Source organism: Ambystoma mexicanum, chromosome 10, assembly GCF_040938575.1.
Source record: "Ambystoma mexicanum isolate Mex_15411 chromosome 10, UKY_AmexF1_1, whole genome shotgun sequence".
Classification (NCBI taxonomy): domain Eukaryota; kingdom Metazoa; phylum Chordata; class Amphibia; order Caudata; family Ambystomatidae; genus Ambystoma; species Ambystoma mexicanum.
Genome location: NC_090932.1, coordinates 890,697,860 through 890,713,899, shown reverse-complemented (window position 1 = coordinate 890,713,899; position 16,040 = coordinate 890,697,860). Strand labels below are relative to the sequence as shown.

The following is a 16,040-nucleotide window of genomic DNA, read 5'->3' as shown; positions in this document are numbered from 1 at the left end:
AAACTCGCCCTTTCTGGGCCTCCTGGTCCCCGACACGTCGGGGTCTACATGCCATAATACTACCAACATGGAAGCAAGGCCAGAACGCCGCTCAGCAGTCTTCGCGTTCTACACAGCGTGCTCTATAAAGAGACCACACCTCCACGTCCCTGCGTGTCTCAACGCTGCTGCTAGCTGTGACCAGACGTGTGCTCCGTACTCTTCCCTGTACTATTCTGTTGTTTCCTCATTCCAGGAAACCCTTCTTCCAATCTACCTTTCCTCCTCCTTATCCAGCCTTCCCAGAATCCTTGCACCGCCTCCACGTGCTTCTTATCCCTTTCTTGAGTCTCCTGGAGTTTCCCTTGATCCCGGACATCGAAGCTGAACAAACACTGGAAGCCGAGGAAGGCCGAGCGGGCTTGTATAAGACCCAAACCTTACGAAAGAAGACTCCTCTTAAAGAAGTCATCAGGCAACGTAAACAGGTGAGAAAGGGGGAAACCTGTGACAGCTTCCGCTGGGAGTTTGTGTTTTTGACCCTTTTCTGAATATCCTGATTTTGGATTTTGAATCTTGTTTCTTGTTGCTGCTTTGTAGCAACTTTCCAGTGTGCTTTTGCAGTCTGCCTGTTTTTGAACCCTTTCCTTGATTTCCAGCTTTTAACTTCTGAAACCTTGTCCTGTTTTGCCATTAAAAACATAGTTCTCCACCATTATCTTTTCTGCCTTTCTGTAAACACTGTTTTCTGTAAGCATTTCTGCTTCACAGACATGTCCTCTTTCTGCCTAGCTTTTGTCTCTTTCTCTCTGCAATTCCAGTCTCTTGATGTTTTCCAGTTTGATCCTTGCCTGCGATATTACCAGACTTCAGTCCATAGTTCTAGTGCCTGTTCATAAGTACTCTGAGTTTCCTGAACCCCTCATATTCGCTGTGTTGGCAGTTACCTATATTGTCCGAGTCCTTTGCACTGTATATTCTGATATTCTAGTCTCTGCTTTGTACTTTGTTTCTCTATCCTGTCCTGTACCTGGTTACTTCTTTCAACACGGTTTTCCATCTGTATTCCATTTACAGTGTGATCCCTGTGTTGGTCTCCATTCAGATCCGATAAGGGAAAGACTTATGTTAATTTTGCCTTGTCCGTTGGAGCCTTACATGCCTCTGTATATGGTCTCGAGCATTACCCTTACACTGAGCTGAACAGTTTCTTCGACATGCCTAACTCATGACACTGCTGTATGACAGTTAAGAGTAATCTGCTGGTACCGATCCCAATGGCTTTCCTTAATCCATAGAGACCCCTTGTCATATCCCAGAACACCCTTTATTCTGATCAATCCATGTTGCCCAGCATATTCGCGTGTCTTTGCTTACAGCCAGCTCCTGCAGTTCCTGTAAATACATGTCTCAACTCAGATCAGCTTGGTATGTGCCCTGTTTCTGTTATATACTAGCATTGCCTCAGGAATCTACCCTAATCTGCAGTGCATATTGTGAAATATAGCTTTTGCCCTGTGCTCTCCGGTCTGACTCTTGACAGTAACTTGGGGACTTCAAGGTGACTGTCTTGTTGATGATGAAGCAGAACAGAGGGTTATCAGGACTATAGGAACTAATGTACTGAACAGACAGAAGTTGGAATCTCTTTAGTGCCGTGGTTTGAAACCTTCCGTTTGCTTCATGTTTTGGACTATGAATCCCATAAATCCTTATTGTTACCCATGCTGGGTGGGCTATTAAAGGTTGTAATGTAAAACTCTGAAGATGCATTGGTTGCAGACCGCCACTGTATTGCTTCTGAAATTGTACAATACCAACTTTCTGTAGTTATCCCACCATTATTTGCAATGCTTGAAAATGTTTTTGGACCTTCAGAAATGACAGGGTATATTGCATCGGAGCAGGAACACACTCTAAATCTTCAAATACAGTCAAATATGTGCCATAATGTCTGGTAGTTACTAGTTAAGTAATTAAGGAGGTAATCAGTGTTGTTCTAACTGATTTCTAATATTACATCATCACTGATAGCATCTAAGATGTCTTAAGTTATGTAATATGTTATGTAATCTATGATATCATTTTTGATGTTGTCAGTGTGCTTGGGGACTGTCTCATAGTTAAGTTGTTGTAACTTCCAACAACTGCTGAATTTTAGGGGATTTGGTGCATCGAACAAACACCTTATTGTGACTTCAACTAACGTTTTTCACTGAATTACAAGGGTTTTGTTGCACTGAACTTATTCACCTTAACTGTTCCTTAACTAGTGTTTTCAAAGCGTTTCAAATGTTTTGCTTTGCTATACCTGCCACCACCTGCAATTCTACCTTTCTTCCTCCTGATATCATAACTGATGTCTTATCCTTTGCTATCAATATGTGTTCTTATGCTACGCCATATGGCGTTTATCAAGTATTTTATTTTTTATAAGAATCAAGTTCTTCTGTGCTGACTGCCAAAACAAAATCGAGATTTTCATTCTTTGTTCAAATTCACCCAAAATACTTCTCTACCCCAAAATAGCATACATTGTTCTTGCCACATGATATAATTTAATATTTGTGAAGTATTTACTCTTTTCAGTCAAGATCTTAGATTGCAATGAGACTATAGCTGTTTGAAAAAATAGTGTATTTTTCCCCTCTCCTTGCTGTATCAAATTCCAAAGTGACTCAACCCCTACCTCCCTTTAATGCTTCTTACATGTTCCCTTGATCCTTAAAATCACCAATGACTGTTTTATGTTTGTATAAATATACACGGGTCTTATATGAAGATCGAAATCTTCAGTGCTGATGTGCCCCTCAGTAAGAATTGAGATCTTAGATTGCATTGAGAATCAGGATCTTCAAATAAATTGAGCTAATCATTGTTAAATCATGTGAAACACATGCCCAATCAAAAAAAAATAATATAAACATGCATTAGCAACACTTGTGCTTCTGTAGCACACAGAATTTCTTTTCAATTTCAATCCACAGATGAAAGTTTTCTCAGGTAATGCCCCAATCATAAACTCCCCCTAATACCACCCTCCTACACTTTTTAGGTTATTTTAGGTAGCAATCCCTGCATTATTTCCACTTTTGGGGTGCCTGGGAGATTGCGTTTGCAAAATATCAGGCAAATGAATTAAATGTTATTACACATATAATTTTCACATTTCATCTAAACTAACATATGCATATTGCTGTTGCACTAGCGCATAACATAGTTAATGTTAAAATAAATTGTCTATGGAGTAATACATTTTCTCAATATCTCTTGAACCCGTAAATGAAATATTCTGGATGGCTCGTGTTTTAAGAAAAATGTTGGTGTGATCACTTTTTGAACCGCTTTTAACATTGGGTTTTCTCATAGGGAAAACAAATATTTTTTGGCTGCACTATCTAAAAATGTTCCTCTTGGATTTTCAAGACTGTTTGGCATGCACCTAGATATTATCATAAATTGATGCACTTAAAAAAAATCGAGCTGGCCAATTTTGAGATATTAAAGTTTTAAGATGTATCTATATATCATGCATGTGCAGAATTAATGTGCATCTTTCACACAAACTGTATAAAGAGGAGTATGAGTTTCACAGTTTGTACATTATGCAATTTACATCTCATGAAAATCTCCATCAAAGTCAGGTACTGACTGCTGACTTTCATGTACGTTTTCAGAAGATGTAAAGAATCTGTATGTTTCATACAAACTACATGCTTTGGGAACAGGGTCTATACACAATGTTCATGCACGTATAGAATATGTACATTACACATGCTGAGAATCAATGTACAGCTTCTAAAACTAATGTACATGTACATGTAGAATATGTACATTACACACTTTCAGAATCAGTGTACTGCTTCTATACATATTGTATTTGTCCAATGTTCTGGGAACAGCTTCTGTAGGAATATCCAAAGTGTGTCCATGTCCAAGAACAGTTGCTCTGGGAACAGCTTCTATAGAAAATGTACAGACAATACGAACTGTACAAAGAGGCATATGGGTTTCACTTTACATTTCCTGACAATGTACATTAAAGTCAAGGCTGAATTCAATGTTAGTTTTAAATTGCCTACATGTATGGAATGACAGATGCTCTTATGACACATGTTCCTATGCCACTTACATTTATAACATGTACATTACACATGCTGAGAATCAATGTACAATTTCTATTAACAGAATGTCCATGCACATATAGAAAATGTACATTACACATGCTCAGAATCAATTCACTGCTTCATATACAAAATGTATGTGGCCACCAATGTCTGTGTCCAAGCACACTTGCACTGGGAACAGCTTCTGCTGGAATATCCAAAGGGTGGCTGTGTCCAAGCATGGTTGTTAACGTATGATGTTTTTATCACCAAGCTTTCTAACACCAGGCTTCTAAACGTGGAAAGAATAACAAAACATTTAATCAAATTGATTTTGAGGGGTGGCAAGGGCAGGCAAGGAGTTAGGGGCATCGAGAATAGTTAAAAGGGGGTGGGCGAAGGTGGTTTGGGGGGGGTGGAAACCCCCGCTAAAAAAAAAGAAATGTTGAACGTTATCGTTGTTCTTTCCACGTTGAAACAGCAGGCGTTAGAAAGCCTGATGATGAAAGAACATGGAACCATATAAACGCACCCTTCATACCACTACAACTTGAACCTTAACATGCTCCAGGTATAAGGCAGGTTACATCAATACCATAGTTGAAATGAATGTTAAGATTTGTGTTTATAGTTCGACTTTCATGGTTGAATTTGTAGTGGTATACAGTGAGTGTTTGTACCTTAATGCTGTTATTCCCACTTTGTATACTTACTTTTTGTTAGATTACTTTTAACTCTTTAGTAAAAACATTGTTTTATTTATGTATAATAACAGAATTTTATATTGCCACCTAGTAATGTGACGTTTCAGGCTCAATTCTACGTGCTGCATATTTGCTGACATTGGCAGGTACTGAATAGAACATCTTGCTTGAATGAGCTTTGTATATTATATCTTTCCAAGTCCCCAGCCGATCTATGAAGGTAGATTGTCTCTGATCAAATATTACCAATGATGGATTACCTCTAGTCGCTGGACAGTCTCTTTGCAGCATTTGCCAGAGGTTTAATGGACATTTATTCTTGGGGGGAAGGGATCAGTGTGGAAAATATAATGTACACAGATTAAAGAAGGCTGGCAAACTTTACATTTTTTTACACCCATTATATCAGAAATGCTTCAAATAGTAAGAGTATCAGATTGTTTCAATATCGTGTTAATCAATATCATACTTTATTTGGTGGTTATCATTCACTTAGGCACTGGCAATAGGGCGGCAACCTCTGGTAAATCGTGCTTGGGTGCTGCTGGGCATGATCGTGATCCTGAAGGCACATTGGGAAAAGGCAGAGGCACTGGATCATGAAATGGCCCAACTGGGCCTTGAGGAGATCCTGGTGGAAACTCTGAAGGTGATGGATCAGGGATAGTTGGAATGGGGAAAACATCTGTCTCATTGGCCAGTTTAACGAACTGCACTGAACTTATTGGTCGTCCCGGCCGTGGGGGGAAAGGCTTTGATCCAATGTGCTCCTCTGATGAGCTCTCGTGAGGTTTTTGGGAGGGCGAGGTATGTGGTTCACCAGAAGGAGGTGCATTTCCATTTCCATGCCCATGCCCTTTACCAGGCCATTTCCCATGCTTTTCCCTATGCTTCTCGCCATGCTTTTCCCACTTCCTTTCCCCTTGCCTTCCGCTGTGCTTGTGCTCATGCTTTTCCTTGTGTTGGTGTTTTCCTTCTTCTGAATGGGTGTGGTTGTGTCCATTGGGGTGATGGTGATGATGATGATGATGGCCATGCCCTTTTCCATGGCAACGTTTATGGCTATGCTTGTTGCCACGCTTATGGTGGCCACGACTACAGCCATGACCCCGATGATGAGAATGAGATGCATACGGCTAAAATAAATATAAAAGATATCATGTCAGTGATAGGAAATGCTTTACTTAAAGAATTGTTTCACATTTCTTCTACATATGTTACTTGCTAGTGGAAAGGTAAATGGAGCTGCAATCCACTACAAAATAACTAAATTGAATTTCTTCTCAAGTACTTGCCACACATATCATGTTAGCATCTGTTTTAGGGACTTTCAAACAAACAATGATGTCACAGTGCCATTATCTCCCTATGGCTTTCATGTCCTACATCAAAGTTTTGGTCTCTTGGTATCTGGCAGCGATGACCCTTTACCTGGATCAAAACAGTGTGCGATTGTTGAACGCATTTGTGCATGGTTTTTCTTTCTCTTTATAATGCTCTCAGTTGCACAGGATTACCTATGACTGATGAACTCAGTATTAGCATTCTAGACATAAACTGATTATGCTGGCCTACTATTTTAACCATAAATATGAAATACAATAATTGAATATCATGGATCCATCTTTATAGTTTCATTCAGTCTTCCCGCTGGATCTTATACTTTGCAGAACAAATATCATACCATGTACAGCTCAATAGAAAAATATAAATATAAGAACATGCAATTATATATTCTATCATCGGTATCTGTAAATCCAATCTTGCAACACACCATTAAATTAAAATGCTAATTTAAAATGTTGAAAAATACCCATAAAGCCGTAATCACCAGAGCTGAAGAACTGCATCGACATGCAGAGGAATATTGGGAAGGTGTACAGGCTTGCGGGTATACAGCCAGAAGAATGCAGTAAGCAGTGTGTACAGAGATATGTGCGCAATGCCAGTCACCCCCCGCCCTCTGTATCATCCTGTTTCAATTATCTGCCTCTCACCAGTACCCTTAGCCTGTGCACATGCAGGGGTGGAGAAATTGCCTCCCAGAATTAGCATATTAAGTGGAGAGCTGCGTTTATGTTTGATTCTTAAACATATGCAGACCTCTAGCTCCAGGCTATTTCGGCATCGTAGAACATTGCAATGTCTATGCAAATTGAGAACTTTATGATTGGTTAAATGGCGGATACATTCCTTCAGACTTCACATTTCTGAGTGTATAATGGTACAACCTCACCTGTCACAGAGAGAACAAGGGATATATTTGGGAAAAGATATGGAGACTGGGGGGGCCAGAATGGGTTTTTGGAAAGTCCTAGATATTAACATTAATACATTAGAGCACTATACCCAAAGGGAGAGCTAGGCCTTCTGCATCATATTATACTAGTTTTTAGTTTAGTTCAGCTTTGTTTGCAGACTTGTGTGTTAGTGTCGGTATGGCATTGCTGGGGGCAGTACATATCCCTGACACCTCCATCGAAAACCAGTCCGAGCTAGCATGAATGATTTTAAGATGAAAAATACAAATGACTTAGGGAAAACTTACTTAAAATGTGTGTCTTGGAATGCAAATGGTCTTAACAATCGCATAAAAAGGAAAAAGTTATTGGCCTCTTTAGGGAACTTGAAGCAATGTGGCCACGTTGCAGGAGACACATTTGATAAAGAAAGAATCTGACAACTCTGTAGAACATTGGTGGGTCAAGTCTTTGCCTCTACCTATAACTCTCGATCCAGGCGTGTGGTATATAATTGTGAAAGCACATTCCGGAAGTTGAAATTTCATATAAGACGTATAAGGAAGGAAGTGTTGTGGTAGTACAGCTTCAAGGAACATTGCTAACAGTCTGCAATATATACATGGCCCCTCAGTTAATGGACGTCATTTCTTTAATGACTTGGGTTGAATATTGCAGAGCAACACATCTGGTAACATTGTGTTTGGCAGAGATTTTAATGAGATTCTGGACCCTATGCTAGGTAGAGGTGGAGGGAGGGACCAGCGCATAGATGACAACCTGGACCATAGGGCCCTTAGAAGTTTAATAAAATAATTAAAACTGTTGGATACTTCGAGACTCGAACACCCCACAGGTATGATTTATAGTTATTATTCTCAAACGCATGACATATACTCAAGAATTGACTTTGTTTTGACTTCACAGGGTCGGGGGCAGCGCAGAACTGCTTAAACAGTGGGATAGAGAATAACCACATTTCTGATCATGCTCCAGTTGTATGTTTGGTTGCATTAGCTTTCACGATAAAAAAGTCAGGATAATGGAAATCGAACACTACATCGTTGGAGGAAGATGTTAGGGAAAAAAACTATCCAGGGGCAGAGGCAATCATGAGAATAAACAGGACAGAAGATTTGGATGAAAGAACAGTTTGGGAAGCATTCAAATGCGACATGTGAGGACTCCTAATAGGTCTGTCCAGCAAAGCTGAGTCAAAAAGATGCGGCAAGATAAAAAAACTCGAAGAAGGAATTAAATGGCTGGGAAAGGAACATAGATGCAAAATAGAAGAAAGGCAGAGAGAATGTGTCTCAAAGAAATATGAATGTAATAAATGATTAACAGGGGAAGAAGAATATACTCTTTTTCGAGTGCGCTGTGATTCCTAGGACGACAGTGAAAAATGCAGTCGACTATTGGCTTGCCGTCTGAGGGTACTTAACAATTAAAAGGCCATATGGGCAATTGAGACAAATGATGGAGGCATCACATACAACCCTGACATTACCAATATGGAATTCAGGGAATTTCGATGAGAAGGTTCACATTACATCGACAATTGCAGACGTTAAGAATATGCATCAATTTATGAAAACAATACATCTTCCTAAACTGCACAAACAGAAAAAGAAAGTCTGGATAAAGAAAGGTCACTGGAAGTTTTAATTAAGGCAGTCAACTGCATGAATACAGGGATATCCCATGTGCCGGATGGCTTTCGTATTTAATTTTTGTAAGATAGTGTCAGAGGTTTTCTATTATGCTCTTAATGGGATCTATGACTCATTAGCTCAACATGAGCAACTGTCGACCTCTCTGTGACATGCAATGATTTCACTAATCTTGAAGAAAGATAAGGTAGAAACAGAACCAAGTGGATATAGACTAATAAGCCTGGCCAATACTGAATGTACAATTCTGGCAAAGGAAAGTGTATAAGACAGGATCTTACCGAGACTTATAGATGCCAATCATGTGGGATTTGTGAAAAGCTGTCATGTGACTATTAACATAAGAAGGTTATAACTTGCTATGACAGAAGGACAGATTAAAATTCAACTGTAGCAGCATTGTCATTTGATGTGGAGAAGGCGTTTGATTGAATCGAATGGAGATTGTTGCTTAAGATAATGGAGGAAATGAAATATGTTCACTATTTTCTAACATGGGTCAGACCACTCTACAAAGGCCCCCGTGCCACCCTTATTATGAATGGGGTGTGTTCTCACTCTTTTACGCTTAGCCACGGGACAAGACAAGGATGTCCTCTCTCGCTGTTATTGTTTTTTTTTTTTTGTGATGTAACCACTAGCATCAGTGGTAACGGAAAAGAAAGGAATCCAAGGAGTACATTTTTGTGGCGTCAACCAAAAACTTTGGGTATATGCTGATGATTTGTTGTTGGTGTTACGGGGCTTAGACGGCTCACTGCCGATGGAAATGATGAACAGATATGGAGATGTCTCTAGATACAAAATCAACTGGTCGAACACGGAAGCATTATCTATCACAAGATAATGCAAAAATGAAGACATTGTTCAATATGTCTTCTGCTGGCGCCCCAACAACATTTATCAAGACGCAACGGCTGGGTGAGATGATGAAGTTGAACATGTTCTATGCAATACAGAGATTGAAAAGTGAGCTGGGGACTGTCAGCATTGAATCTCTCTCTTTGGGGCAATGTAAATGCGCTCAAATAACTGTCAATGTCGAGAATGAATTCCATCATAGAGATCATCCCACTTTCACCTTGAAAAGGGGTGTAGAGTGAGATAAAAAGGGAGATTAAGATGTTTCTTTAGGATGGGAAGCCCCCAAGATTGGCACTGTGGAAGGTGAAGCTACCTGCAAAGAGAGGGGGATTTGGAACTCCTAACTTCAATTGTACAATTTGGCTTTCACGGCTCGACACATACTAGCATTCCTGGCAGACACACCTGATGATTGGTCAAAAACTGAAATGAACAGATTAGGGCCATTGGAACCACTGGCTCTTCTGGCTACTATTACATGAAAGAGAAAAGATTGCTTTCAGTTGCATGAGCTCATCAAAAAATGTTGGGAAGATTTGCCACACCAGTTGTGTCTGGATCAGTACACAGAAGACAAGCCATCGATTTGGTTTAACCCAAGATTGGTTAATAATAAAAAGACAGAATACTGGCCCACCTTGCATTTAGCTGGTATATGTTTGCTAAGCAAGTTAATAGACAAAGGGATATCGATTTCCTTTGAAACGTGAAGAAGGAGATTGAGGGGAGTTTGATTGGACAATATAGACCCATGAAGAATATAATTAAGAAAGTATGATGTCTGGAGAATAAGAGGAGAATGGAGAAGGAGCTAGGAGAAATGTTACTGTAGATGGAGAGTTATGGACAACTAGCTTTGACAGTGTATTCACTACTCCGAAGCATGGAAGCAAGTAATCCTGCACTGTTGGCTAAATGGCCAGAGGTGTTAGGTAAAGAGGTCTCAGGAGCGCAACCGGAAGGATATTATCAGAATGTTAAACTAACTTTACTTAACAAGGGTGACAGAGTTGTGCATATTAAACAATTAAATAGAGTATTTTGGACTCACCATAAGAGGGCAGAAAGAGGATTAAGTGATTTGGATGTGTGTTGGGGCTGTAAGCAAAGGAGAGGGACGCTTCAACACATGCTCTGGGAGTGCAGTCGCATGAATACATTATAGGAAAAGATAGCAATAGTGATGAAAACTGTGCTAAGACCAGATGTGGAATTATATTTTGAAACACTACTAGGGTCGGATTTGCAGGATGGAAACCTGTTGTTTTGGGTGTTCAGAGACGCAAAGGCTGTTAAAATGTGATACTAGGAGGCTGGAAGATGGTTAAACTACCCCTATGGCAGAACAGATGCAAGAATTATAAGGAATATCACTTATGGAGAGGGTTCTGTGGGGAAGGCAAAATAAAATTATTTGTTTGAAGTTTGGTCACGATTCCTTCAAGTTGGTCAATAATTTCGTAAGGGGGTGGAGAGCTGGGGGATTGTGGAATGCACTTTGTTTGATGTTACCTTTGTACCTTTGTACTTGTTTATGGATTTGTTATCCAATTTCTTTTGCAATAAAATGTCAAATGTAAATAAATAAAAAATAATTGAGTTGAATGAATTCCATTCATGTAATGTTTGTAGTACGTTTCCTTCCTTAAAACAGATGCTGCAGTGAATGCATTTTTCCTCTTCCATTTTGGTTGAGTGTGGCTGGCCCTCTTATAAGAGACATGTAATCACTCTTAATATTTAATGTAAATTACTCAAATGATGTAAGAAAATTGTCTGGCAGCTGGTCAATAACTAACAAGGAGCTTTAAAGAGTTAGAGTTGAAATTGTTTATTCAGATTTCTCCATTAACAATACACATCACATCATAAATGAAACCCCACTTGTTAAAACAATTGCCGATCTAAATTAACATATCAGCACAATTCAAATTAATGCTATATTAGAAAATACATAGGTTGGGATAGGGCCGCTCTAACAAACTCAACCAATCTATATAAATAATTCTGATCATTACAATTGGTCATATAACACATAGCTGACGCGAAGGTGCACATCTCTTAAAAATATTGCACAAGGGCAATTGTGTTTAGAGTTAGATATGGCCAGTGAGGAGAATTCACCAATAGGATACCAATAAAGAGCAGGAGTCAGGCAGTGACATGTTATGGCCCAAATACTTTTTAGTTTGCTTGTTAGTTGTCTGTCATTAGGCATTAGGGCACTGTGCCTGTTCTCCATTTTGTAGACAATGCTTTGGTGTTGGCCATAATTGAAAAATCCCTCCAGAAGTGACTTGGTGCCTTTTGCTTCCTTCCCATTGTCAGATGAAAATGCTGACTATTATTACTGCCAAAACAAAGATCATGGTTGGGGGGCGGCCAGGAGGAGGAATAGGTGAAAAATGTGCTCTCTCTCAGTCCCATCTTCCAATAGTTATGTCCTTTGTGTATTGGGCATTAGGTTTGCCAGCTGTTGTCCGTGGAAGCCCCAGGTCAGGTTTAGCACTTGGGCATTTCAGAGGCTTTATGTGGCCTGCAGGTTCAGGTCTATTTGGCCTCCAGCTGTGGAGTAGAACTATGGGAATAGGCTGCATGCTACCCCTTTGGGTGGTGGAAAACTATTTTCTGATGCAGTTTTATAAATTGACCCGGAAGACCCATTGAGTTCTGTGAGGTTATAATTTTGCATGCATCCTTCCACTGGAATTGCTGAATTGAGTTCTCTGCTTGTTTGGTTTGTTTGTTTGTTTTATTATTTATAATGCGCAAAACATACCCTAAGGTAACAGGGCGCAGCAGTTACATGGATATGCAAAGCTTAGTTACAACAGAGTCAAGATTTACATACAGGTATTAAATACATAGGGTATATACACATGGTACCGATTGACAGGTGGATGGTACAAGAGCAAATATACAAATGATACATACAGCTTACATCAGCAATATATGCAGGTATAGGGGTTTGTGGAGTACAAGTATGCAGTTGGTAGGAGGGGTAGTTGTGACTACTAACAGCAGTGAATCCTGGCTGCTTGCTGCATTTAATGATCATTCGATTTCAGCCACAGGATAGTGTTGGTCCTGAACTTTTGGTAGGGTTTGTCAGTTCTCAGTGTGGGAGGTAGGGAGTTCCACAGTTTGGCTGCTTCCACAGGGAAGTTGTTACTTCCGATTGTGGAACGATTGAAACTAGGACTCGAGAGGCGATTTTTGTAAACTGTTCTAGATGGTCTGAGGGAGATCTGTTTGTGGAATCTGTCGACCAGGTAGATGGGGGCAGCATTGTTGAGTGATTTGTGGGTGAGTGACAAAGTTTTTAGGAGGATTTTGTCATTGGTTGGGAGACAATTATTCTGTCGGCTACTCTCAGAAATGTGGTCTCTTCTAGAAATGCCTAATGCTGCTATAAGGGCATTGTTTTGTAAAGTTTGGATTTTTCTGTTAGTGGCTTTGGTTGACCCTAGATAGCGGGCGTTGCAATAGTCCAGGTGAGACAGGATGAGGACTCTGCCCAGGATGGTGCAACTAGTGTCAGAGAGAAATGGCTTAGCTGTGCGGATGAGTTTGCACGTGTAAGGCGTGGAGGACACTGAAGAGTTGACTTGTTTGGCAAATGAAAGGTTTGAATCAAGGTAAAAGGCTAGTGTTTTTACCTCATGTCCTACTTTGATACTGTTACCATCAATGATAAATGAGGAATAGTCGTCCTAGTTTTTTTAGGCTAGAGGGGGTGCCCATGATGAGGAGTTTGGTTTTATCATCATTCAGGCATAGTCCATGCGTGGCCATCCATGCCCGGATGATGATGTACACTCTATTCACCAAGGCCAAATCCATTTCATAATCCCCTGAAAGCGGGAGGAGGATCTGGGTATTTGTCTGCATAGTTAGTGTAGGCAATACCGAGATGATCCAGATCATCGAAAAGAGGCTTGGTAAAAATGTTGTAAAATGTAGGCGAGACACAAGAAACCTGAGGCGCGCCACAGGTGATTGGTATAGGGTCGGCAGCTGCTATAGGCGAGAAAACCCTCATGGTTCTACCATTTAGGAAGGATCTAATCCAGGTAACTGCTTTATCAGAAAAGTGTGCAGCTGTGTTAAGGTGGTTGCATAGAATAGTGTGATCGACTAAGTCGAATGCAGCCGAGAGATCTAGGAGGAGAAGTAGGGCAGCTTTGCCGTTATCTCTAAGCTTGTCAACTTAGGTCTTGAGGTCGATGAGGGCTGTATCCGTTCCGTGTTGAGGACGGAAGCCTGATTGTCTAGCTCCCAGTAGGTGTTGTACTTCCAGGTGTTTTTGGATTTGTACATAAGCAACCTTATCCAGAATTTTTAGGAGAAAAGGTACTGTTGTGATTGGCCTGTAGTTGGTTGCCGTGGATGGGTCGAGAGTACAGTTTTTTAAGAGTGGAAGTACCCAGGATTGTTTGAGATTGGTAGGGATGGTGCCAGTGGAGAAGGAATGCGTTGATGAGCTTTGTTATGAAAGGAGAAAGGTCTCGGGCTGCATCCTTAATAAGCTATGCGGGGCAGAGATCGCCCTGACAGTTAGAAGGTTTCAGGGACAAGATGATTCTTTCCACTTCAGGAATAGATACTTTGATGAAGTTGAATCGGGTGGATTCATTAGCAGTAGTACTCTGTATTTTAGATGGGGGAGGGTCATTTAAGGAAGCTCTTTTACTGGAGATTTTGTTTTGTACGGTGGATATTTTATTGGCTAGTGCGTTTTGGATCTCTGAGCACCATTTTTTATCTTTAGTGTATGTGTCAGGTGGTGCTATTGGGGTCTCCATTTCTTTGAGAATGGTGAATAGTTCCTTCATATTAGATTTGGCTTGGGATATGCGCGTGTCAAAGGAAATTTGTTAAGCTACACACATTTCTTTTTCATAGAGGGAGGATAGTTTAGTGAGTTTCAGTTTGTTGGCTGCTGAGGGTAGTTTTTTCCAGGCGGCCTCGCAGTTTCTTTTTTGTTGCCTTAGGTTTTTTAGGAAAGGAGTAAACCATTTATTCAAGTGAGTTTTAGGCTTGCTTGGTCTAAGTTTGAGGGGGGCGATCGGGTCCAAGGAGGTGGTCATAATTTTGTTATATTATTCTAGCAGGATCTCAGGATCCGTGTTGTCTGGGAGCAGGTTGAGTGTAGGGAGTAAGGCCGGGATAAGTCAGTCCAAGCTAGTGGTCAGATAGAAAGGATATTGGCTTGACAGTTATAGTCTGCCACCTAGTCAAGTATTCTACCTTTATTGTGGGTAGGTGCCTTACTTCTTTGGGTGAAGCCTAGTTCTAAGAGGGTGTTGTATGTAGTTAGGGCAAGCTGGTCTGATGGGTCATTAAAGCCCATATTATGGTCCCCAAGTACTTGTGTAGAGCTTTTAAGGTTACTGGACAAGATGGTGTTAATATCATCCTCAAATGTTCCGGGAGGGCCCAGGGGCAGTAAATCAGGTGGATATTAAAGGATTGGGCATTGGTGAGTGGTACTTTAACAGATAGAAGTTCACATGAGTGGACATCGATAGGGATGGCTAATCTCATAGAGAGGCTACATTTGTAGATGATAGCGATACAACCTCCTCTTGATTTTAGTCTGTCTTGTCTCAGTATGGAATAGCCGTCTGGGACTGCTAGCATGAGCATGGGGCCTGCTGCAGGGTGTAGCCATGTCTCGGTGATGGCGAGGAAATCTAAGTCCTCTCTTTGGATCAGGTCGGCAATTTCCGTAGCATGTGCTACTAGAGATCTGGAGTTATAAAGAGCTTTCTTGATCTGAGGATTCAAGGCGATTGTAGTTGTCGTGTGGTGGTCTTGTGACGGTTTAGGTTTGCTATGCTTGGCTAGGCTATTTATAGGCCTAGGGTCAGAGTTGCGAACTAGGTTAATGTTTATGTTTCTTTTGCAAGGCCGAGTTAACATAGTCCTTAGTCCAATTGTGGTAGGAATAGAGCTGATGGGAGGCTCATAAATGTTGGCTAATCTAGCTCTAAGGCGTACGTTCCTAGCTAAAGTTGCGCAAGGATTACCTTGTAATGGGAATTTAGTGTCATTCATGTCTAAGAGTGGTCTAGTAGTAGTAGTATTGTTTAGGTTAATAGTAGGTGTCAGGGTGGGTGGGTGGATGGAATAACAGTGTAGAGCGTAATGCTTTGTATGAACGCTATGATGTAGGCAGTCTGGCTAGAGGCTAGAGGGATCATGCTAGAATATAGTGGCGGAGCACTTTCTAAGGAGTTAATGATGGTAGGTGGCAACAGTTAGGGTGTCAATATAGTACATTTGCAAATTACGTTAGCGATAGTTAGAGTAAAGCCACCATGAGAGGGTTTGAACCAACAGTCGGTCATAGGATCAGTGAAGCAAATAATGGCAGTGGTAGACAACAATCAGTGGGAGGCACTAGCCACGTTTCTTCAAAGCAGATTTGGCAAAAGTAGTCAAACAATCAATGGGAGGCACTAGCCACGT

At 40.7% G+C, this 16,040-nt stretch overlaps 1 protein-coding gene across 1 annotated transcript in view; it reads right to left on the bottom strand.

The window, feature by feature from the left end:
- Positions 1–5,237: 5,237 nt before the first annotated feature.
- The window catches only part of LOC138491840 (fetuin-B-like), an 89,381-nt gene continuing 78,578 nt past the window's right edge, over positions 5,238–16,040 (bottom strand). Inside the window, exon 7 of the mRNA XM_069618630.1 lies at positions 5,238–5,925. Coding sequence (XP_069474731.1) covers positions 5,278–5,925 — 648 coding nt within the window. The 3' untranslated portion in view covers positions 5,238–5,277. The remainder of the gene's footprint in view (positions 5,926–16,040) is intronic.